The 25,779-nt window shown below is 35.0% G+C and overlaps 1 protein-coding gene across 4 annotated transcripts in view; it reads left to right on the plus strand.

The window, feature by feature from the left end:
* The window catches only part of SLC12A6 (solute carrier family 12 member 6), a 104,209-nt gene that overhangs the window by 62,312 nt on the left and 16,118 nt on the right, over positions 1-25,779 (plus strand). For 3 of the 4 annotated variants that reach the window (XM_051976980.1, XM_051976981.1, XM_051976983.1), the window contains 11 exons: positions 9,711-9,805; positions 11,113-11,244; positions 11,954-12,100; positions 16,318-16,372; positions 16,859-16,989; positions 17,915-18,156; positions 21,451-21,665; positions 22,546-22,704; positions 22,864-22,962; positions 23,314-23,371; positions 24,904-25,078. In XM_051976980.1, the coding sequence (XP_051832940.1) occupies positions 9,711-9,805; positions 11,113-11,244; positions 11,954-12,100; positions 16,318-16,372; positions 16,859-16,989; positions 17,915-18,156; positions 21,451-21,665; positions 22,546-22,704; positions 22,864-22,962; positions 23,314-23,371; positions 24,904-25,078 (1,508 nt within the window). The remainder of the gene's footprint in view (positions 1-9,710; positions 9,806-11,112; positions 11,245-11,953; positions 12,101-16,317; positions 16,373-16,858; positions 16,990-17,914; positions 18,157-21,450; positions 21,666-22,545; positions 22,705-22,863; positions 22,963-23,313; positions 23,372-24,903; positions 25,079-25,779) is intronic. The other variant, XM_051976982.1, reaches the window with a different exon arrangement.

Below are 25,779 nucleotides of genomic sequence, written 5' to 3' on the forward strand. Positions count from 1 at the left end.
GGTTTTTTGCTGAGAAGAGAATGCCTTCACAGCAGGCAGGGTTCTGGCAGCTATGCCAAAGAGGTAAAGTATACTACTTTGGACATTCTGCAGAGAAATAAGAGAGCAGAAACCTATTTTATGAGCAGATCTTGGTGGGGAGCTGGGCCAGTTTGAGCCTATCAGACCAGCATCTCCCAATTGAAATTACTTTGAAGGCTTTTTCAGCCTGAATTTGAATGGAGATCTAGCTATCATTGCACATGATTTGCCTTAGAAATGGCCCACCCTAAGAAACACACTCTCTCATAGACTCTTTGAGTCTGGGAGGTCAGGAATCAAAAGGGCCAGAATTTCATTGTTAATTTTACAGATCAAAAGGGAACAACAGTTTCACACACCCATCAGTTTCAATTTTAAAAAATCTTTTTTCTCTCACATCTGTAAGTATCATTGGGGAAAAAAAAGGAAGAAAAATAAAACTCTTATTTCAAATACACATAACTAAGTAAAACAAATTCTGACATTGGACTTGCCCAAAAATGTGTCTGCTTTTGCATCTTGAGTACATCACCTCTCTTATAGGAGATGGGTAACATATGTTACCATCACCCTCCTGAAATTGTAGTTGGTCATTGCATCACATTTATTATATAAGTTGTTCTAGTTTGGCTCACTTCATTTTCTATCAGTTTATACAAATCTTCCCAGAAACTATCCTTTTTTTCCATTTTTCATGATATAGAGTATTATTCATATGCCATAATTTGTTCAGCTGTTCCCCAGTTGTTGAGCACTCTCTTAATTTGCAATTCTTTGTCACTAATGAAAAAGCTGCCATAAATATTTTTATAAGCATGAGTCCTTGTGATATTGCCAAGTAGTGGATATCTGGGTCAAAAAGTATGTACATTTTAGTAATTTTTTGAGTATAATTCCAAATTGCTTTCCAGAATGACTGGACCAATCCAAAGGTCTACCAATAGTTTATTAATGTTCCTTTTTTCCCCCACAAAACCTCCAATATTTGCCATTTTCTTTTTTCATCAACTTTGCCAGTCTATTATGTGGAACCGCAGAGCTTGCTTTAATTTGCCTTTGTCTTAGTCATTTGAAGTATTTTTTCCATATGATTATTGATAGCTTGGATTTCTTCCTTTGAAAACTAAACATTTAAATTCATTGATCCTTTATCAACTGGGAAATGATTCTCATAATGCTTGTCATATATACATTTGGGATTTTACCTTAGTACATAGTATGACCTTTTTTTCTAAACCCAGTATCTACCAACTCTTTGCAGTTTTTCAAGAAATTTTTATCAGATGAGTCCCTAACCTAGAAGCTGAAGTCTTTGAGTTTATCGAACATTAGCTTTGATTTCTTCTGTATGTTGCATATTTTATATATTCCACTGATGGATGACCTTTCAAATTTTTAATCTGTATCAAATCATTCTGATGATTTCTTTATTTATAGTCTTATATGAGATCCAGTATTGATAAACTGACAAATTTTTTCCACTATTTTCCTTAAGATTTTTGTCCTGTAGCAATTTCCAAGTGGTAGTACTTAGAAATTTAATGTTTTATGTGATGGGGCAGGAGTTGCATTAGAAAAGATTTTCCTTTAAAAAACATTAAATATTAGTCAACATGCACTTATTATCTGACCACTTCCAACCCAATAGACTTGAGGAGTAGGTATAATGCCTTATTCACCATTGATACATGATATTAAGTCCAGTGCAGACAAACCATAGGATGTGTGTGTGTGTATGTGTGTGTGTGTGTTTATGTGTATGTGTGTATGTATGCTTAGTGCTGGCCAAACGTGCAGCTGATAATGCCTTTCTGTGAAAGAGTAACCTCAGACATTAATTGCTTTTAGTTACCAATAGCTGCATAAAACTCCTAACCATTTTGAGCAGTTAATCTTTTGTTCCACTGAATAACTTACCTGTGTTTGTTAGGGTAGACTATCCTCTCCCCTATCAATGATGTGATCTATGATGTGGGGTTTGTTACCAAATGATGGCAGGCACCAAAAATTGGGATTCAGTCATGTGAAGAATTCACAATGGCCATTCTCTTTGATAAGAGAATTTATTTAGGGGAATAGGTTACAGACAAATGAGGGGATACAGTAGTTACTGGGAAGGGTAAATATGAAATAAAGTAAGAGAATATATGAAGGATAAGCACCCCATGAAATTGGGGCATTCCTTAGCTGCCAGGCTACATCCTGAAAGGGACCCAGCAGCCCAAAAGAGTTAGTTAGCTGGAAGGAGGAGAAGGAAGGTTGGGAAGCTTAGTGAAGTTAGGGAAGATTCCATGTGGCATGGGAGAGAGAGGTAAGGAGAAAGAGAATGCCCTGGCAGACTGACCCAAAGGAGGGCAGCAGCCCTGGGATGGCACAGAAATTCATGTTATAGGGAAAATTTAACCTCAGGGGCATGACTGGGATTCCTGACAAGGCTTGGCAAGGTGGACTCAGGAGTTTGACATAACTTGGATTTCAGACTGGAAGACCTCCCCAGAGTGGGGGACCATGACGTTGAACTGGACTCTCATCTTGCTTCTTGCCTGCCTCCCTCAGGGATCAGTTCATCTACTAACCACACCTAATACTCAAGATCTCATCATAATGACTCTCTAAGCTAGGACTAATGTGGTATGATGACTGTCTTCTTTCCCTTTTTTAAAGATCTATGAAATCTAGAAGTAACAGTTGATAAAGAAAAGTCAATGATAATTATTAAGCCTTTCATTTATCCTAGTGTTTTCTCCCTAAAGGTGCTTCAGTAATTGGCAATACAAGTTTTGGTAACTCTCTGTAATGGTACTTTTTGGGGGTGGTGGTAATTTAACCCTTTTAGATGAAGAATTAGGGTGTATTTGTTAAACATTATATGTTGAATTAATTGTATTTATAATAGTCCCTTTCATTCCTTTTATTTATTTTGACAGCAAGGTATGGTCTTTTCCCTGTAATGTTCTCCTGTTACTCACCAGGCCTCTTCCACAAGTCCCAGGGATGGGCTGAGAGAAAACTCAAAAGATTAAAGAGTAAAGCTGTCAGCATGATCATATACAGAACTGTGTAGCAAGCAGGGTGAGGTTTCAAAAAGAAAAGGAAGAAGTTACAGTTTGACGCTGATTATTGTTAAGATCAGTTTAAGAAACATTTCCCAGCCAAGATCTATACCAAGACAGGTAAAAATATTAGCTAAATGACTCAGAGCCAAGATGATTGCTGAGGATTGTAGAATGGGACTTTAGAAACATTTCTAAAATTCTTCCATTAGACAATGGACCCAGTGATTTTTCCTATTTAATTTAATATATCTTAATCATGTCTTTTAAAACAATCCAAACACTAGTTGGATAAAAAAGGAAGATAAAATGACAAAAAGGAGCTGCGATATGGTTGTTTGTTTTTTCCCTAAAGGTAAAGACCATTTCCTGCTACCTTTCTAATAAAATACATAGTTTTGGATGGGCTGCCAATTAAATTCTAGTTTTCTGGAGTTAGAAGAAGGCCCAGAGGCCATTCAGGTCAGCCTTCTCAATTTATAGATGATGAACTGAGGCCCAGAGGAGGCATATGAATTGTTTAAGACTGTAAACAAGATTTGAACTTAAGTCCTTTGACTTCAAATCCAGTGGTCTTTCTACTGTGCCATACTACTTCTGTTTAATTCTTTGTCCGTCACTGATCGAGCAATACTTTAGAAAAAAATCTATAGAGATGTTTACATTTCATAAAGGCTACTTTCAGTTTTTCTTTAGATATGTGATTGAAAATAAAGTTTGGGTTCATTTCAGCCACATATTCATCAACTAAAGAGTCATTGCCTCAATTAAATTAATGAGAATGTGATTTTTTTTATTGAAGAAAAGTAAAAGGAATGGTGACCCTGCAATAATGTAAAATTGCTTACAATGAAACAAGAAGCCTTTGAAAAATTATGTCAGAGAGAAAGCATTATATCCATATTTATTTACTTATATCTATAGAGACACATACCTTGCTATAGAGATAGATACATACATACACATACACACAGAGGTAAACATTGGAGATACTGTGGGTTTGGTTCCAATAAAGGGGTTGCAATAAAGCAAATATTACAATAAAGTGAATCACACAAACTTTTTGGTGTCCCCATGCATATAAAGGTTATGTCTATGCTATCATGTAGTCTATTAAGTGTGTAACAGTATTATGTCTGAAAATTTACATGCCTTCATTTAAAACTATTTTATTACTAAAAAGTGCTAACCATTATTTGATCCTTCAGCAAATCATAATCTTTTTGATGGTGGAGGATCTTGTTGATGGCTGTTGACTGATCAGGGTGGTGATTGCTGAAGGTTTTCTTATAATTTTCTTAAAACAAAATAGTAATGCCACATTTGATTAATTCCTTCTTTCATTTGAACACTTTGAGGTCACTGTAGGGGTATTTATTGGCCTAATTTTAATATTGCTGTGTCTCAGAGAATACAGTGATCTATGAAGAGGGAGAAAGACAGAGGAATGATTTGTCAGTGGAGCAATCAAGACACACAACATTTATCAATTAAATTCACCATCTTAAATGGTGGCAGTTTGTGGCATCACAAAACAATTATAGTACTAGTATCAGAGATCACTGATCACAGACCACCACAATAGGATATAATAATAATGATAAAATTTGAAATATTGCAAGAATTACCAAAATGTGACAGAGAAGCATGATATTGGAAAATGTTGCCCTGGTAGACTTGCATGACACAGAGTTACCACAAATCTTCAATTTGTAAAAAATGAAATATCTTTGAAGTACAATAAAACAAGATATGATTGTATGTCTCCCAATAGGGATGGATAAATGGATAGATAGATATAATGGTGCTCAGGTTCTGTTACCAGTAGACAGATGGCTTAGGAGAGAAAACAAGTTTCTTTGTGCAACAGTTTCAATAAAGTGCTACTGCTCCCCATCTTCTTTTGTGGCTGGTCTTAGACATTAAACAAGCCTCTTAAACACTTACTTTGCTACCTCCTTTTTCTATTTTTAAAATAAAAAGACAAATATTGGTAAAAACCTTTTAAAGTTACTATATGACCAGTTTGACCCCATATAATGTACTCTCATATAATGAGAAATATTTGCATTTTTAAAAATTTTTATTTAATAATTACTTTATATTGACAGAATCCATGCCAGGGTAATTTTTTTTTACAATATTATCCCTTGCACTCGTTTCTGTTCCGATTTTTCCCCTCCATCCCTCCACCCTCTCCCCTAGATGGCAAACAATATTTGCATTTTTTAAATAAGGTAAATGCTAACAGAATAAATAACTTTTTTTTCCTCTCCTTATTCTGTTTTTGTGCTCAAAGTTCTATTGTTCATCTGGTCTGTCAGTACACTGTGTCACTTTCATAAATTTATATATACCTGTCTTTCCATTTTTCTTTATATTCTTCATATTTGTCATTTTTAAGAATGACATGCCACCTCACACAATGATAAAGCACCTCAGAAGTTTGTTTGTTTTTTTCCTAAAACGGACTTCCTGGCATATCTTATATTCTTTTCAGTATGTTTGAACCTGGAGAGGTACTATGGTACTGTAGAAAGAACACAGGATTTGGAATCAGAAGTCCTTGATTCAAATCCTCTTTCAGCAGTGCTAATCCCTGGCCATACAAAGAAAGACAAGCAGTAGTCCCTGCCTTCAAGGTTCTTATAAGATAAAGGGGTAGACAATAAGCAAATAACTAGATACATACAAGTTTATAGAATAAATAGAGAAAAAAATTGTATTCCTCTTGAAGGTGATAGCTACTGGAGTTGATTTAATTGGAGAGTGATATGGTCATTCTTATGAAAGTTGAAGCCCTCTCTGCAAAACGTCTGGTGCTATTCTTCAATTGAAAAATATAAATAACATTTTTACTTCCTATATCATAGCATAGTTGTAAGGAAATAAATTGTATTATAAAAAATAATTGTAGCCTACATTTATTATAGGATAATACATTTAGACTTTGAGAGACCTCAGAATCTAATTCCTTTGCTTAATAAAGGAGTAAATGGGTCCATACAGAATAGGAGTGCAAGCATTATGACATCCTTAGTTTATGATAAGGAAAATGGAGGTGAGAAGTAACTTACCCGTGGTCACAATATCAAAACTGCCATTTACCTTCAATTCTCCTATAAGTCAGTATTCCTATTAAGATAGCATATTTCACATATATAAACATTTCATATATGAATAAATAAATTTTTGTGTCCATGTACATTTAAATATAGAAATTTCACTGATGTAAATATATCTCCATCCTTGTTTTTTAGAGTCAGAGGTTAAAAATATCCTCCTGATTGCACTGGGAAGAATTTTCCTGAACACCTTCCCTACTGCTACCCCAAGTCTGTTTCAATTGCTTGTCCTTTACTTGTTTGTCAGTCATGTCATAATAGAGGTGTGGTGAAAAATGTTTAACAACCAGCTTTCCAAAAAGAGGAAGGGGAAAAAACTATACATACAACATTCTTTTAACTTTAATCTGCATCATTAATATTTTCTCCATCATCAGGGATTTTCTCTGGCTCATCTCTGCCTACTGTGTACCAGGCACTGTGCTAATCTGTGGCCATACAAAGAAAGACACGCGGTAGTCCCTGCCCTCAAGGATCTTATAATTTAATGAGGTAGACAATAAACAAACAACTAGGTACATACAAGCTTACAGGATAAATAGGGAGAAAAAATAAGGGAAGGATGACACTGGAATTAAGAGAAATTGGGAAAGGCTTCCTGTGAGAATTCCACTTCTCCACTTTAAAGAAGTGGAATTCTTTAAAAAGGAAAAAAAAAGGTGGGATTCCATTTGGAACTTGAAGGAAGCTAGGGAAGCCAGGAGATGGAGATGAGAAGGAAGAACATTCTAGGCATGGGAGACAGCCAGAGAAAATGTCCCAAACCAAGAGATAGAGCTTCTTGTTCATCGAGTAGCTGGGAGGCCAGTTTCACTAGTTCAAAGAGTACTGGGATGATATAAAATATAAGACTAGAAAGGTAGGGGTTGAGCTAGGTTATGAGGAGCTTTGAGTGCCAACAAAGCATTTTATATGTGATCCTGATGGTAATAGAGAGCCACTGGATATGTGAGGAGAGAGGTGACTTGATCAGACTTAAGCTTTAGGAAAATCATTTTAGTGGCTACATAAAAAATAGATTGTAGTGGGGAGAGAGGCAGGCAGACCCATTAGCAGGCTATCACAATAGTCTAGGCGCATGAGGTAATGAAAGCCATCACTAGAATGGGAGTAACATCGAGAACAGAAGGAGGAATATTCAAGAGATACTGCAAAGATGAAATTCACAGACCTTGCCAATGGCTTGGATATGGAGGGTGAGAGATAGCAAGGGGTTCAGGATGACTCCTGGATTACATATGAGACTGAAGGATGTTGGTGCTCTTGAAAATGATGGGGAAGTTTGGAAGGGGAAAAGAGTTCTAGAAGAAAAATAAGTTCCTTTTGGGACATGTTGAATTTAAGATATCTCTTGGTAGCCAATTTGAGATGGTCTGAAAGGCATTGGGATTTGTAAGACTAGAGGACAGCAGAAATGTTAGGGCCAAATAGTAGATTTGAGAATCTTCAACATAGAGATAATTAAATCCATGGAAGCTGATGAGATCACCAAGGAAAGTAATACAGAAAAGGAAAGAAGAGGACTTAGCATAGAGCCCTGTGGAATATGAACTGGATGAGTAATCAGCAAAGGAGATGGATGAGAGGGCAGACAGGTAGAAAGAGAATTAGAAAAGCAATTGCTTTGAAACATAGAGAATATCAAGGAAAAGAGAGAGTGATGAGCATTATCAAAGGTTGTAGAAAGTTCAAGGAGGATGAGGGTTGAGAAAGGATCATTGGATTTGGCACTTAGATCACTGGTAACTTTGGAGAGAACAGTTTCTGTAGAATGATGAGATCAGAAGTCAGCTTGAAAAGAGATGAGAGATTGAGAGGAGAGGAAGTGAAGGCAGATGTCCTTTTCAAGTTTTGTCACAAAGGGAACAAGAGGTAGAGGATGACTGCAGGGATGGTAGGATCAAGGGAAGATTTGTTGAAGATGTTGGAGACAGGTGTGTTTGTAAGCAGTCAAGAAGATAGTAGAGATTGAAAATAAGTGAGTATGGTGATTTAAGAAAGGGGCAGAATGTTGGAGGAAATGGGATGGAATGATGGGACATCATTTATGGGACAATGATTTATAGCCTAATGGAAGGGAAAGATTAAAGGGGAGATTGGTTTAGGTGAGAAGCATAATGTATAAAGATTAAAGAATGGCAAAATTAAGGTGTTTGAACTTTATCCTGTAGACACAAATTTTAGAAAGTTGTTGCACACTGGGGCCTAGTAATGAAAATAACCTTGAACTGAGCTGTTAGCCTAATATGACAACTGATTTTCTCTCATAGCTCAGTGGCAAAATGTACATCATATTTTATTACCTAAGTAGGGAATAGTTTGGTTAAAGTTGGTGTATCATTGATACAGAAGTATAAAGAGATTGGCTGTATGAGAAAATCTTCCATTTCAGTGTGAAATAAAAAGAATATGGGAAAAACCTCAAAGCAAATGGAAAGAGCCTGGACTTGTCAGGAAATATACTGTGTGACTATAGACAAATCCCTTTAAGGCTCAGTAGCGTCCTCTGCAAAAATGGGGAAAATATCTAATTATACTACTCAGAACTATTTTAAGGATCAAATGAAATTAATGTTTGTATGGTGCATTTTTGTTGTGAACAAACTTTTAGGCCCCTTTGAAGGCTAGCATATGCTTTTCTGCATGGATTTGTTATGGAAAATTCTGGGGATATTATAGTTGTTTAAGGCTATATATATGTATATATTTTAAGTAATTTGTTAAGTAGCTTAGATCTGAAACAACAGATTTTTACCCATTAGCAGTATTAATGGTAAAGTTGATTAAAGCTAGGATAGTGCCTTATACAGCCCACTGTGATAATACAATAGATAGAATGCTAGGTTGGGAATCAAAAAGATCTGAGTTCAAATCTGTCCTCAGATACTAATCAGCTATGTGATCTTGGATAAGTCATTTGACTTCTGACTCACTTTCCTCAACTGTAAAATGAGAATAATAATAGCACTTACCTTGAAGGGTTGTTGTGAGGATCAAATGAAATTTTTATAAAAATACTTAGCACAGTACCTGGCATGTAGTAGGTGTTATATAATACTTAATACCCTCCTTTACCTTTCCTTTAATAATGGAGATAATAATTGAACTAAACAAACTCATAGGACTCTTGTGAAGAAAACACATTGTAAACATTAAAGTATTATGTAAACGTGAGGTTGTTATTATTTGTACAGGTGACTGGATAATGGGGCTCTGAGCTTTCATTATCTGAAACAACTTCCAAACAACTGCCTGAAGAATTATTGGAATAATTTATGTTCAATTCTTCCCAGCTTCTTTTGTACTACCAGTATTCAAGGGAAAATCCTATTTTCTAATCCTTGGCAACCTTAAATAAAAACTTGCTCATCACTATTTCTTATTAGGAAATGTGTTTTATATGTCACAGCAGATGCACTAATTTGCTGGCATTTGAATCCCACTGTGGCACTTGAATCCCACTAAGAAATTCATTGTTTTTCCCCCCCACCTTTTTTTCCCTTTAAAACAGATGATGGGCATAAGAAAGCTCGAAATGCTTATCTCAACAACTCCAATTTTGAAGAGGGGGATGAATATTTTGACAGAAACCTGGCACTCTTTGAGGTAATAGTTCAGAGAAAACTAGAGACAGAAATTACTGTGTAATCAGTCATGAAACTTCTGTAAGAATATTGGCAAGAATTCTCTAGTATTTTCTATCCCATTAGTTGGCAATAAACAATGACAGCTGTGCTCAGTTTAACTTAGTACTATTACTTAATAAAATGATGGTTGATTAATGTTTTAATTCATAATTATAGTTAATAATTTAATATATCTATAATCTCACTTAATAAGTGATTTATTTAGCATTTCTACTTAAACAATAAAAAAATCCTGAAATCTCAGATATGGATTATGACAGTGATCAGTTAATACTTAAAGGGTTGATCTGGGACTTTTTCCATAGTACTTATTTGTGAGAGTGGAATTGATAACTGAGATGTGATCAATATATAGAACTTTCAGTTTGAAAACTTCTTTCACCTGATTTAATAATCTAGCAGTTTGTCTTTTATTTATAGTCTTAGGGGACTGCTTTGGTCACTGAGAGTTTAAGTGATTTTCCAATGATTATATAATCAGTTTATGTCAGAAACAGCATATGAACATAGGCCTTCCTGACTCAAAGGCCAGCTCTCTATACTGTGCCATTTCTTCTCTTGTGTGTAAAGCAATACAATTTATGTCCATTTGAAAACCTGTTTCAGAAACATCATAGAAAGTACAGTTATGCTGATAATTCTGATCTAGTTGTCTATTTATTTCCCAATAGAGACAATAGAGCTCATTCTGAAAGGCTTTGTAGAACTCTAGCCTAGATATTGAGCCAGCACTGCCTTTGGCTGACTTTGAGCAAGGGACAATTGCTGTCTCAATGCTGCTTTTTTATAAAGGACCATCTTCTCTCAGCTACCTTCAGGAGATAGAGTGAAGTTTTAAGAAAAGCAAAATCAACTAAAAAACCTTTTTATACACCTACTCTCTTAAAAAGTGATGAAAAAATCTGATCTTAATGCATTGGAATATATTAGCAACCTAAAAACAGTGCTATAGACAACAATCATATTTTCAATACTCTTACTAGGGGATAATCTTGCACAGATGTTTAACATTTTTTCCCCTAGGTTGTGGGCTAAGTTGAAAAGCCTTTATAAAATACATTTGCCTTAGTCTTCTTTTAAAAAGACAGTACTTACGTTCATATTCTCTGAATTGAATTTGTTTTCTGCCTATGAAGGAGGGAAAAGGTAAAGTTTTGGAAATAATTAATCTTTGGCATATTGTTTTATAATTTTCTAGGCTTTGTGTTACTCTTCTATTCACTTAATGCTCATCATTCTTCCCAATTACTTATTTCCTCTTGATAGGAAGAGATGGACACTAGGCCAAAAGTGTCTTCATTACTTAACCGCATGGCTAATTATACTAATTTGACACAAGGAGCAAAGGAGCATGAAGAAGCAGAGAATATTACAGAGGGGAAAAAGAAACCCACCAAGGTAAAGCCCCGGGATATGACAAGTATGTAAAAGAAACCCTGCCCATAGGAAAGGAAGAGAATATCAGGATAGTACAAGAGAAGAAATCTTACATTTTCTAGTTTGTTAGATGATAACATTTTTTTATAATTTTTATAAAACCAATAATCAGTTTCACTTAAGATAAAAATATAGAAAAACATGTAACTTAATATTCTTGTCAACTCTGAAAATAGGAAGTGCCTCCAAACCAAACTTTCATGTTATAGGCTGCTTTTGAGGAATTCTTGCCAAATACTAATGGAAATTAAGTAGTACTAAGGGAAAGAGCTCTTCTACCTGAGTCATTATTCCATTACTCATGGAGATGATCTCTGTTTGGAGAGGAACTCAGAACATAGTTCTGAGAAGCAGATGATATAAAATTATAGAGGACCGACCCATTGATAAAACATAGATTTTTATTTGGGACTACTTACCTATCTGTAATAAAAGGTGGGGTATCTTTCATCTGTAAGGTATGGATTTCACATTTGTGTGTGTATGTGTTGTGTGTGTGTGTGTGTGTGTGTATTCTTCCCAGGAAACTCTTTATCCTATTATTTATGCTGTTGAAATTATAATGGTGGGTAAGGATTATATATCTTGGGCATTCAAGGAGGAAGGGCACCTTCTCTCCTGAACAGACATTTAACTTCTTTGTTTTTCTTCTCTATGTCTTTCTTTCCAGAGCCCCCAGATGGGTACTTTCATGGGTGTGTACCTCCCATGTCTACAGAATATTTTTGGGGTGATCCTTTTTCTACGCCTCACTTGGGTGGTGGGCACAGCTGGAGTTCTCCAGGCCTTTGCCATTGTCCTCATCTGCTGCTGCTGTGTAAGTCCCACATGGCCTTCTGGGACATTTTGGGAATTTTGTGCTTTTGAAAGTCTGTGTATATCAACTATTAGAGTCAAAATTCAGGTTTTGATTACCTGAATTGGATTGAATTAAATTCTGACCAATTTTTTGTTTTGTCTCCAAAATAACATTAAAGCAGAGAACAATGATCCTCTCCAGAGGGGAACATTCTGATGCCAAAATCAAGTGTAACGTCAAATATTTATTGAGTCACTATTGTTTGATATACTGTTCTAGAAGTTTCAAAATGAAAAGTTTATAAGAAAATAGAGAGTGCCTTCCATGAGGACAGAAATGTAATCTTATTCACTTTAATGTTCCTTGGCATCTAACAAAAGGCTTTGCCTGTAATATATATTCAATAAGTAAGTATTATATTCAGTGAAATTCAATTAAGTTAGATGTGGATCCCATTTATAAAGAACTTGCAATCAAAAGTATTATGGTTTTTTGTTCCTTAGAAGCTTAAAAGTAGCAACAGGTTATTTAGTTTTTTATAAATAAATTTGCTAAGGGACTCACTTTCATTTAAAGTAGTATCACCCTTTAATTCTAAGGATCAGAAACTAATCCAGAGAATAGTTTATGTAAAGCAATTGTGCCAAGCAAATTCTAATGTGAACAGATAATTTTATTTTGCTCCTTTAGTCTGAATGCCTACCTATGTTCCTTAGTCATCATCCCTAGTTTCACTAAAAAGGATTAATAACTATTAACTTTTTAAATTATGCTATTATTAGCATCCAACTATAGATAAAGTACTCTTCTGAAGTGTGTGGTTCTAAATTGAATATTGGACTAAAAAAGGAAGAACTTTTGATTAATAGTAAATTGTAAGTGTAAAACTTGGAGGCATAAAACATAGAATGATAATAGATTTGGAGCCAAAAATCTTTTTAGAGGTCTTCCAGTCCATTGACTTCATTTTACAAATTAAGAAATTGTAAATGGCCAAGACAGTATTAGAACCAAAAAGAGAAGTTTGCCTAGGGGAAAAAAAAAGAATGATGAACACAGATTGCCTCTTGAGTTATTCTACCAATGCATAGATATTAGATGGGAAAAGATTAAACTGAATAACATTTGGAAAATTATGTGGTGCTACTACTGATCCCAAGTTAATCTCTGCTGCAGAAACTAATACTTTTAACATTAGTAGTGTTCCCCTATTGTAATTCATGAAATGTCATCATCTTTGAACAGTCATAATTTCAGATGACCCAAAAGTCAATAAAAAGACATTTGATGAATTTAAGTAAGCCAGAAAACATTATCAACAATTATTTATTCTCAAGAAATAGATTTAAAGATATTTTTAAGGAAATGTGTGCCCCAAGCCAGAAAAGGACCAGTTATTGCAAAAGTGGAAGCAGCATTGAAATGGGATAAATAAGGATATAATATATATCTTTAGAGGGCTTGAAATCATGCCTTGTCTCTGCTGCTTATTACCTGGATGATTGTGTCATGTCACTTTTAACTTAATCTGTTATTTCATCTATAAAATGAGGGATTAGAATAGTTGATCTCCAAAGTAACTTTGAACTCTTAACTCTGTTGATAGCAAACAAATGATTATTGCACAGATAAGCACAGAATCCTAGAAGAATCAGGAAAGTTTCCCACCATCAGTCTTCTGCCAAACGCTATCCCTTTTAGTTATGTCTGGTCCTGCCAGTCTCTGAAATGTGTTCTAAATTAATTGCCCCTTTTTCTTCTCACAATCTTGATCTTATTCTGTTTGGACTCTCAATACTTCTTATCTTGGTCTACTATCTCTAAATTTTCCTCCCCTTCTAATACATGCACCATACTTCTCCCAAAATAATTTTACTATAAGAGCACAGTTCTAATGACATGTTACTTCTGTCTAGCAACAACAACAAAAATTCCTCCGTGGTTTCTCATCCCCTAAGAAAATAGACTTCTAACCTCTTCAACAGGCTGGTCCCAGTTATATAGTATAGTAGTATTGAAGCAGGTTGTGGTCCCTTTAGGAAACTATTTCCTATTGATCTGTGATTCTTTTCAGATTCTCAGCCCCTGCTGGCTGAGGCATATCCTCCCCTGACAAGTTGTCTTTCCAGGATACCAGAACCTTTGATTCAATTACAAATCCTATTCAAAAAGCATCCCTTTGAATTCCAATAGGAGATCCAGGCTTGTCCAAGCCCCGACTGGGTCTGAGCCAACTTGGGCTCTCTCAGCCCCGACTAGGACACTCAATATAAAAGAGCCAAACTAAAATCGTCTTTTTGTAGAAGTTCCAAACATGCCAGCTATGCTATGCTTGGATGCTAAGGAGCCTTTGCCCATTGGATAATATTCTTTTCCAGTGTTACCCTCTCTTTACCCTCACCTATTTCCCTAACCAGACTTTATGCCTCTCTGTCAGGATTTCTAACCTTACTTCCAATCCTTATAATAAACCACTTTTATCAATCTAGATTTTCAGGTCTGTAAATTCCTTTACAGAGAATCTCTGCATCACCAGAAGGGAGTCTCCAAAACTCCCTATCCTTGCGCCAAATCCCAAGGGGTTGCAAGGGAGCCAAACCTCTCCATTTGGTTCCCTGAACCCCGAACCTGCCACTAGACCTTATCATTTAACTCCTTGACCATCAGAAACCCTAATCTCATTTTGGTTCCCTAAATCTAAACCTTATCAGTATGAGCATGAAAACATGTAAGAAACAGAACTGAGTTATAGTCATAATCTTGGGCAAATAACTAACTATTTGGGCTTTAGTTTTCTTATCTTTGAATTAGGTGACAGAGAAGTTCCTAAGGTCCTTTTCAGCTTTAACATCTATGATCTTATCATTTCAAAAGTCATTTTCATTTCTAAAATCTAGGAGACCAACCTTGTTCAATATATAACAAATCTTTCAGCCAAATATGCCTTCTACTTTCCCTCTATATTTTTTGTTAGTGTTGTTCCTTTCTTTTGGAAATCTCCTGATTTTATCCTGTTAAAATTTGTCCATCCTTCAGGACCTGTTCATCTCAAATTCCACCATACTGTTGCCTTCCCTGAGTTAGAAGATTTTTTTTCCTTCTCTGAATCCCTTCCTTTGAATATAAGGCACTTTGTACTCCCTAATATACATTTCTCACATTGTTATAGTTATTTAAATCTTCTGTCATCTTTACTCTTAGAGCATAAAGTCATTGAGAGCAGATACTATGTTTTATTCTTTTTTTTTTTTGTGAAGCTCAATCAATAAGCATTTATTAAGTATCTGCTAAGTACAAGGCACTGTGTGTGTGTGTGTGTGTGTGTGTGTGTGTGTGTATACACATATACATATAATATATATATTAAATAGCTTTTTATTTACAAGTTATATGCATGGGTAATTTTACAGCATTGATATATTTTATTCTTTGTCATCTCCACAACACATAGATTAGTGCATTTCATTCAATCAGGCAATCATCATTTATTAAGCATTATCATATGCTAGGCACTGTGCTAGGTACTGTGATAATAAATGATTAATAAATGTTTTATTAAATGAATCTAAGCAAGAATGATGTGACCAAATCTATAATAACATTGTAGGCTGATAATTATAAACAAATGCAAAAATAAAGTGAAGTTTTTGTCTTTTGTACTGCAAAAGAAAAATTTCTTACTGGGAGCGTCCTATATATGTAAAACCACAGATTCAGTTTTGTCTTATTTTTTAAATTTTCTTTTGTGTGTGTTATGGGATAGTGATTATGCTGTGAGGAAGGAAGAATAAATGAAAAGGACTGGCTTTGGGCTAATCCTAAGGAATAGATGATGAGACCATGATCACATCTGCAGATTTTGAGACACACAAGACTTGTACTTTAATGATCCCAGTACTCAGACTGTATAGGGCTCTGTAAATCAGGAAGAAGGAACCAGATTCCTTGGCTAATCTGCTGTAATTTAGACACATATAACACTTAAGGTTTTTATAGTATGTAGACTATAATTGAATGGTATGGGATGCTTCTGACTAGCTTAAACATACCCTTTTTCTTATGCATTTTCAAAGCATTTTAAAATGCACAAGAAAAAAGATGATAATAATAATAGTCAGCACTTACATAAGCACTTTGTTTGCAAAGTATTTTACATATGCTTATGTTATCTCATTGGGTTAAGTAAATGCAAATGTATCCTGTTAATTTAGTATTAATTTCTTTCTTTTGCTTAGACAATGCTCACTGCTATCTCCATGAGTGCCATTGCCACCAATGGTGTGGTGCCAGGTGAGTGTTCAGTTTACATTCTGGTGGTATTATAGTAGGGTTGTGTTCTTCTATCATTACTGTGTGCTTATACATTCTGGAATTCAGAAATTAAGATTCTAAGAAGGTAGAGAGTTTTATGTCATTTAACATATATATTGCCTTCTAATACCTTGAATTGTGGAAGATATTTTATTATGTATTAGAAATCTGTGTTAGCTAAAAGTGGGCATGTAAACCTTTTTCTTTCAGTATAATTTACATGTTCATTTTTAGTGACTTATATCTGATTTTTCTGAAATAGTCTATAAATTTGGTTGCTTCACGTGGAATAAATGAAGATTTTTATTCAGTAAAGGCTTAATGATGTTGAACTTCCACTGAGGAATTTGCTTCCCGTAAAATCCAGGATATTTAACAATTTTACTTATATTTTTCTTTCTTTTGTATTTTTATTTTCACTAGTATATATATTCTTTTTAAAAAATTCTCATTTTACCTTTCTAGCTGGAGGCTCATACTTTATGATTTCCCGAGCATTAGGCCCAGAATTTGGTGGAGCTGTGGGCCTGTGCTTCTACCTTGGTACCACCTTTGCAGCAGCCATGTATATCCTTGGTGCCATTGAGATATTCCTGGTGAGCTAATGCCTTGGCTGTGTTCTGGGCTAGGTTCTGTGGAGCAGGAAGATGTATTTGATGAAATAATAGCATGCCTTTTCTCAAAATTCTTTCAAATACTGGTTAGCAGAATTGACCAAATGGCTGATTTTCAGTCTGTCCCTAGTACTCCATGTTCTTTATTGTGAACTTGGAGGAGTGGATATAATTATGACAATGTAGATTTTTCACTTCCTTCTTTGTTATATTTCAATGTCATTTTGAGACTGAGAAAGAAATTTGTTTTCCCTATCTGAGCAAAAAATAGTTGAGTAAAGCAAAATAATCTCTCTTGTCATTTTTATCCCTTTGAATCATTTCCATTTTGACAGTAGAAATAAGTTTAAGAGCACACAGGATTCAACATAATATTTTTATTTAACCTTTTTAAACACAAAAAACTATTAATTCCTGTTACTCTGGTAGGATAATTAGCCAGAATTGTGAGGGAGAGAGGGAGAAAATAATTTTAATAAATTATTTCCCCAGGATTTCAAGTATTTTAATTCAGAAATATATTAGAAAAGAAAAACCTAAACAGATTCAGTCATATTTGAATAGTACTCAAGTCAAGTCAACCAACATTTATTAAATGCCTACTATATTCCAGACACCATGCTGAGTTTTGAGGATACAAAGAAAAAAAAAAGAAAAAAGAACAAACAGTTCCTGTCTTCAAGAAGCCAATGATTTAATGGAGGAGAGAATGTGCAAACAAATGAGATATATGGGACAAATTGGAGATAATCTTAGAGGGTTGGTCCTAGTTTTAAGAGTATTTCAGATTAGTTCTCTATATTTCTGCCTTGCTATGTGACCATTGTTTTTCTTTGCTGTAGCACAACTTTTTGGTTCCATGAGAGTGACCTCTCTTTTTCTCTTTCTTTGCTTTTGATCCTGGCAGATCTACATTTTTCCTCGAGCTGCCATTTTCCGAAGTGATGATGCCCTTAAGGAATCAGCAGCCATGCTAAATAACATGCGTGTCTACGGCACAGCCTTCTTGGTCCTTATGGTGCTGGTAGTGTTTGTTGGCGTACGCTACGTGAACAAGTTTGCCTCACTCTTTTTGACCTGCGTCATTGTATCTATCTTGGCCATTTATGCGGGGGCCATCAAATCTTCCTTTGCCCCTCCAAATTTCCCGTACGTTACCACATCTTCTGGGGGGAGGGAGAAGGCAGGGAACTGTGTGTTGGAATGTTGCTGGAAAGTCATACTATCTGCAGGATTTACATGTTAGTAGAGGTGGAGCTTCTTCTAATATAAGCTTATAAGCTTAGCATCTAGGCAGAAATCTTCCCAATAAAACTCATTAATTTAGTGATATGACATTGAGCCTCAGCACAAAATGGGTAGCCCATCCTATCTTCTGATGACACATATAAGAATCTTTTTTATTTTGTGGTGATGTAATGATTATATAGTGTTCTTGGAACAGTTTGTATTTGCAGCAGTACATAGTTTATCCATTATTATTAACAATTCTGTGAGGTAAGTAAATTTAATATTCCATTTTTAGAAATGACAAAACTGGGGGAAGGAAAAAGGAGCAGCAAGGAAGTTTGCTTCAACGATGCAGTTCTTAATATAGGATAGGTGGTACCCTTTTGAATACACAGATTCTTTTTATCCATCAGTAAGATGAATATTTTAAACTTCTTTCTAGTACCAATGATAGGTATTCAATCTATGCCATTTTGTATCATCATACTTCTCTCTTATAATCAGTGGTATTCTTCTGACAAAAGGTCTGATAGAGGCCTTTTAGAGGAGGTTAAAGGAAACTGGCTGCATGCTTGCAATAGAGCTTTTCTTAGAAAAGTTTACTGAATTATTCATGGATTAAGGATATTTTTATATTTATTAATTCAATAAACATATTAAAAACCTACTATGTGCCAGACATTGTGCTAAAAGCTAGAGATATAAAAAGACAATCTTTGCCCTCAAAGAGCTTACAGTGTAATGTGGGAGATGATATGTAAAACTAAAAAAGACAAAGCAATTTATGTACAGGATAAGTAGGAAATAAAGGAAAGAAGACACTGGAATGAAGAGAAATTAGGGAATACATCCTGCAGAAAGTGTGATTTTAGTCGAGACTTAAAGGAAGCCAGTTGAGCTAGTCAGACTCAAGTCAAAGCATTTTAAAATTGGAATAGACCTTAGAAACCAGTTCAGTTCTCTCATTTCATAGATGAAAAAACTAAGGTTTAGAGATTTTTTGATTTATCCAAGGCTATACAATTAATTGTTACCAAAGTGAGTAGTAGAATTCTAGTTTTCTAACCTCTAGTCCCATTTTCTTTCCCCTATTTTAATCTTACTTTGTGCTCATAATAATGAATTTATTCCATAATTCTAGATTTGCTTCTATATATAGGGGCCTAAATGATCAATATCATTCTGTCCACAGTTCAGTATAGAAAATTCCATCCTGTCTTTCTTCTCCTTTTCTGCCTATCCTGAGATGTTGTATTTAGTCATATTAATTTCAGAGAAATTTTAACTATAAGTGTGTTATTCTTGTGTTAAAATTGATATTTCTAGATTAAGGAAAGAACAAAACCTTTTTTTTTTAAATGACCTTATAAGTTCTTTATTTTTGCTTTCAATATTTGTAAAGCTGTTATAGGGATTTCTGCTTGGAGGGTGTAAAACTTGGAAAAATGGGTGGAAGTTGTAGAGGAAAGGCAAATTTAGGCTTGATGAAAGGAACTTCCCATTAAGAGCTACTCAGAAGTGAAGTGAGTTACCTAGGAAGACTGTTTTTACCTCTCACTAGGAATTTTTTTGAAAAATTTTAAATGAAATAATATATTTTGTAAGCAAAATGATTCAAGTTAAGAAGTAACATAATAGAGTGGGGAAAGTGCTAATTTGAATCCCTGGAGTATAATGGGCCAGAACTCTGTAGAAAGATTAATTCAGTGGAATTGATAAGGCAATGATGATTAATAAATAATTCTCTAGTTTAGTATGATTGAATTAATCTTACAACAAATAATGGTTCCCTAGTGATATAATGATTAGTTTATGCTCAATATGATGAATGGATTCAGTTGTAATAGATATTACATGTAATATGTAGATAATATGTAATAGATACATACATTTTAGAGGTCAGAGTCAGACCTAGAGGAAGAGTCAAACAAACTCGGAGTCAGACTTTGAGAAGATAGAGGACTGGAGTCTGGAGCTGGCTGACCTGTCCTTCTGCTTTCCCCACTGAGACCAAGGCCTGTCTAAAGGGCCTCCAGAAAGCTAGCCTAGCCCCAGGCAAGGAGACAGACTGTGAAGGAGACAACAAAGACTTTTGGATTTTAATACCTGGCTTACTCTGATTACTCTGCTGAAAAGAAGGCTGGTCCCAAGACTTCCAGAAAGCTAACCAAAACATTACACTGGAGCTTTGAATTTTTGTTCTGTCACTTGCTACCTTTATGACCTTGGACAGATCTCAGGTCTTCCTTTTTAAAATGAGGGTGTTGAATTAGGTAATCTTTAAGGTTCTTTTCAACTTTAAAGCTTTGATCTGCTTATAATAAAAATAATTGTTACAAAAAGGACAAATTCTGGAATTAATCAAATTGGAATTTTAAAGTCAGAATCCTATGATTTAGAACTGGAGTAGATTTTAGAAATCATCTAATTCAAATCTCCTTATTTTAGAATTATGAATATTGGGGTCCAGAGTAGTAGCATAACATAACGAAGAGAGTATTGAACCTGGAGTCAGGGAGACTGAGTTCAAATCTCATTTCTTATACCTATTGGTTATGTAAACATATGGTTATGTTATGTACTTACTGGTTATGTAAATATGGCACTTAATTTCTTTTTCAGATTTTTTTTTTTTTAGTGAGGCATTTAAGGTTGTGACTTGCCAGAGTCACACACCTAGTAAGTATTAAGTGTCTGAAGTCAGATTTGAATTCCCATCCTCTTGATTCCAGGGCCAGTGCTCTATCTACTATCCCATCTAGCTGTCCCTTCTTCTATGTGAATGTCTCAGAAATCTTCACATAAAAGCTGGGATGACTTATTGTTGGGAATATAAAGGGCATTTGTATTAATGTAAGCATTGAACTATATGAATTCTGAGATCCTTCTAAGACTGATAGTCTATGATTTACCACATTAGGGTTTAGATTTAAGGAATAGTCTTTTCTCAGTTTATCAAGGTTGTATTTTTCATTCTTGCAAGACAGCTTTCTTTAGGAGGTATTAGTTGGGAATATTTACCCATTTCATGAATTTGTTACATTTCTAGGACAAAAATAGGAATGCATAATTTTTAATAACAATAAAAATTTTTTTGTTAATAATTTCCTTTCAATATCCAACTCAATCTTCTCATTTAAAAAATCTTGTTTTCTCTTAGTGCCTTTTCTTGCTCATTTCCTATTCTCATTTTTCCATCTGTTTTCCCTTTAGAGTTTGCATGTTGGGCAACCGTACTCTTTCTTCAAGACACATTGACGTTTGTTCAAAGACCAAGGAAATGAACAACACAACAGTTCCTTCAAAATTGTGGGGCTTCTTCTGTAACTCTAGCCACTATTTCAATGTCACCTGTGATGATTACTTTGAGCACAACAATGTCACATCAATCCAGGGCATCCCTGGTTTGGCTAGTGGAATCATTGTTGGTGAGTAGGACACAAACCAGGGTTTGGTTTTGTTTTTTAAATATCCCTTGTGTGGAAGTAAAACTGATTGCTTTAGTCCTTTAGACCTTTTCATTGTCATTGGGAACCATCTGCCAGGATGTCTCCCTCTTTAAACTCATTACATAGCTCCTGCTTTGACTACAAGAAACTTAAATTTTTTGGCTCGCTTCAAGTGTTTTCTGTTTCAACATGCTTCCTTCTTGAGGCAGATGTGATTTATGGCTAACCTAACAAATCATTTGGGGATCTAGGGAAAGAGTTTCATATTTTCAGTTTTCTTTCTAAAATTGACAATGTTCTTCCTGCAGTTCCCAGGGCAGGGTTAAATGATGAGCAAACTGGACCAGAATCACTATAATGTTACCACATATGGAATCACTGTATTTCACCACATATTTTCCCAACTCATTTAAATCTATGAAACCTCTTTCCTAAGCAACTTAGTGGTTTGGATGACAACTTTATTTTTTTGGCATGTAAGCAATTTTGATCTCACTGAGGCGTGTAAAGCAGCATTGATCACTAATAGGAACTCAATGGTAGTCTGCTTCAGTTTGCTTTCCTTAACTCACTTCTAACCAGCTTTTCCAGGTCCGACTTAATTGCATGTGGATATACTAGATCAGTTAGCCAACTACATTTGCAACTATTTTGGAAAGTTTAAAACATGTTTATTTTGGTGGGTGTGGTCTTTGTGGGATTTTTTGTTTGTTTGCTTAATTTGCTTTATTTGCTTTCATAGAAACAAAATGTATATTTAACAACTGAAAGAGAAAATCGAGTGTTGTTAGAACAGATTTTCTTATTTTAGTCTTCTGGCCAAATTAATTTCCTATTTTCTCTCTTATTTTCACAACAGAGAATCTTTGGAGTAACTATCTAACAAAGGGAGAGCTAATTGAGAAGCCGTCAGCCAAATCTTCTGATTTCTTAGGCAACTTGAATCATGAATATGTGCTTGTTGACATTACCACCTCTTTCACACTCCTGGTTGGAATCTTCTTTCCCTCTGTCACAGGTAAACAGATAGGTTTCTGTCTATTTAATTACAGAAACTGTCATTTCCTGAAAATCATTTAGATAGATGATTGAGTTTTGTTCTTAGAATTTCTTGATTTATTCCCCTACCCTTTGGAATCATACCTGGAAGAACTGACTTGTTGGATCTTTTTTCTAGGTATCATGGCTGGATCAAACAGGTCTGGAGATTTGAAGGATGCTCAGAAATCTATTCCCATTGGTACCATCCTTGCCATCCTGACCACCTCTTTTGTTTGTATCCTTTACATAGGTCCAGTTTGGACATCAGTGGTAAGTCTGCTGTAGAAATTGGTGGATCAATACTTCTTGTCTAACCAATAAGAGTGTATTATTATGAGCATGGAAGAGCTAGAAATGAGACAGGTTGTGGTGTCTCATTTTATCTCCTCTTTCATCCGCCTTCCCTTTACCTCCATGTTTCTCTACCCTTCCAAAAACAGAAACAATCATCAAAACACAAATTATAGCGACTAAGAGACCTCACTGCTAATAGTTAATGAAGGAGAAGGCCTGGGTTTGGCTAAAGACTCCATTCCCCAGCATTCTTTCTCATGTTTGACAACAGTTTCCTTGATTCCGGATGTAGATTTGAGCAGTGTTGTCCTCTTTGGGGCCTGCATTGAAGGGGTTGTTCTCCGAGATAAGTAAGTATTTTGATCTTTTGATATGTGATTCTATCATCACGGTGCCTGGAGCAAAGCAAGTGCTTAACAAATTCTTGCTGTTTCCATGTATCTTCTGTGACATCAGTTTATTTCTTAAGACACAGGTACCAAAAGGTTAACTTGAGTTGAAATAAAGGTTAGCTGTTAACTTTCCTCAGATTTAAAGAGTTTTTATGTATATGTAAATGTATGGAGGAATTAATGATGCTCTTCAGTAAAGCAATGAATGATTTTGAAAAACCAGGTTTCCTAGGTATTCACACTATTAGGAAGCTACAAAAATGGAAGTCCTTGACCTGGCAGGTAAGAAAGAAGAAACATTCAAGGGTCTCTGGCCTTTCCTCAGGAGGGCTTAATATTTGTCTAAATCAGATATATAAAGAAGTCCAAAGGAAGGTGTAATAGAATTACCAACTCTTTCTTCCATTAGTGATTATTTTTTTTATTATTCACATTGTAAGTTTATTAGGTTATTGTTATTCATGTTTATTTGAATATGATGTGATAGTTCAGCATATTTTAAAGCATATTTATCTGGTAAGGATCAAACAGGAATTATTGAATGAAAATGACAGAAATTACAAGTAAAAGGGAATCTTAGAGGTTACCTAGCTGTACCCATACCTCAGCATGAATTCTTTGTACAGCATATGATAAATGATTATCCATCCTTTGCTTTATGGTCTCTAGTTGGGAGGAGGAAGGAACAAGTAAGAGATCATTGATAACTTTGGGAAAAGCAGTTTCAGCTGGTGAGATCAAAAGCCTGATCCAAAGGCTTTGAAAAGTGAATGGAAGAAAAAATTAAAAGTTAAATTTTTGTAAGGATATAGGAGTCCTGAACTCATTGCTAAGTAGAAGGGGAAATGTGAATAGAGTGAAATTGAAAAGAGTGACAGAAAGAATAGAATCATAGTAAAGAGATTGGTCTTTGTGACTATCAGAGACTATCAGAGAATGGATTGAAGAAGGAGAAAATGGAGGATGATGTCAGGTGGTTTTGAGGAATAAAGGAGAAAAGAAAGCCTGTGGCAACTGGTCAATAAAAACACAGAAAATTGATATGAACATGTAGATTAATAGAATCATAGAACTGGATGAAAACCCCTTATAGAGTTCAATTTCATTTTACAAGTTAGAAAACTGATACCCAAAGAGAAGCTAAGTGACTTGATGAATTAAATTTTTTTTTTTAAGGATTTTTAAAAATTCATATTTTTTGTTTTTACACCAACTTCATTTCCTATGATAGTTCCCTCCCCTCCCCACAGAGACATTCTTTATAAAAATTTTTAAAAAGGAAAAGCAATTCAGCAAAAGTAACAACATATCATTCAAGTTCAATAGACTTACGTATTCGTAGTCCCTTACAGTCTCATCTTTCTTTGGATTCAAGTTGAGTAAATATGATAGCATTGTTTCAATCTTTTATTGTTTTTTCATTTATACTTTTTTGTCATTATTCTTTGATTGCAAGTTAAATTTCAGTTTCCCTTTATCTTTTCTCTCAGATTTGGAGATTCAGTAAAAGGAAATTTGGTGGTAGGTACTTTATCTTGGCCATCTCCATGGGTCATTGTTATTGGTTCCTTCTTCTCAACCTGTGGGGCTGGACTGCAGAGCCTTACTGGTGCCCCAAGGCTGCTGCAGGCTATTGCCAAGGACAACATCATCCCATTCCTTCGGGTAAGAGACTTATATATTCCTCTTTTTAATCTTCTCCCTATAGTGCAACTATATTCCTTTTTTTTTTCATTAAGTTTATTTTTAGTACACATTGCTTTATGAATCTTGTTGGGAGAGAAAAACTAGAACAAAAGGGAAAAATCATGGGAGAGATTTTTTTTTAAAAAGCAAAAAGAAGTAAACATAGAATGTGTTGATTTATATTCAGTCTCCTTACATCTTTTTCTGGATGCAGATGACATTGTCTATCCAAAGTTTATTGGGATTGCTTTGGATCACTGAATCGCTAAGAACCAAGCTTTTCATAGTTGATCACACATTCTTGCTGTTACTGTATACAAAGTATTCCCGGTTCTGCTTGTTTTGCTCAGCATCAGTTTGTATAAATCTTTTCACATTTTTCTATAATCAGTTTGTTCATCATTTTTTATAGAACAATAATATTCCATTACCTTCCTGTACCACAGCTTGTTCAGCCATTCTCCAACTGATGGGCAAACATTGATTTTCCAATTCTTTGCTACCCAAAAAGAGCTGCTACAAATATTTTTGCACACGTAGGTCCTTTTCTGTCCTTTAAGAAGATTTCCTTGGGATACAGACCCAGTAATGGCACTGCTGGATCAAAGAGTGTGTACAATTTTGTAGCTCTTTGGGCATGATTCCAGCTTGCTCTCCAGAATGGTTGGATCATTTCACAG

Source organism: Antechinus flavipes, chromosome 2 (genome assembly GCF_016432865.1).
Source record: "Antechinus flavipes isolate AdamAnt ecotype Samford, QLD, Australia chromosome 2, AdamAnt_v2, whole genome shotgun sequence".
Lineage (NCBI taxonomy): Eukaryota > Metazoa > Chordata > Mammalia > Dasyuromorphia > Dasyuridae > Antechinus > Antechinus flavipes.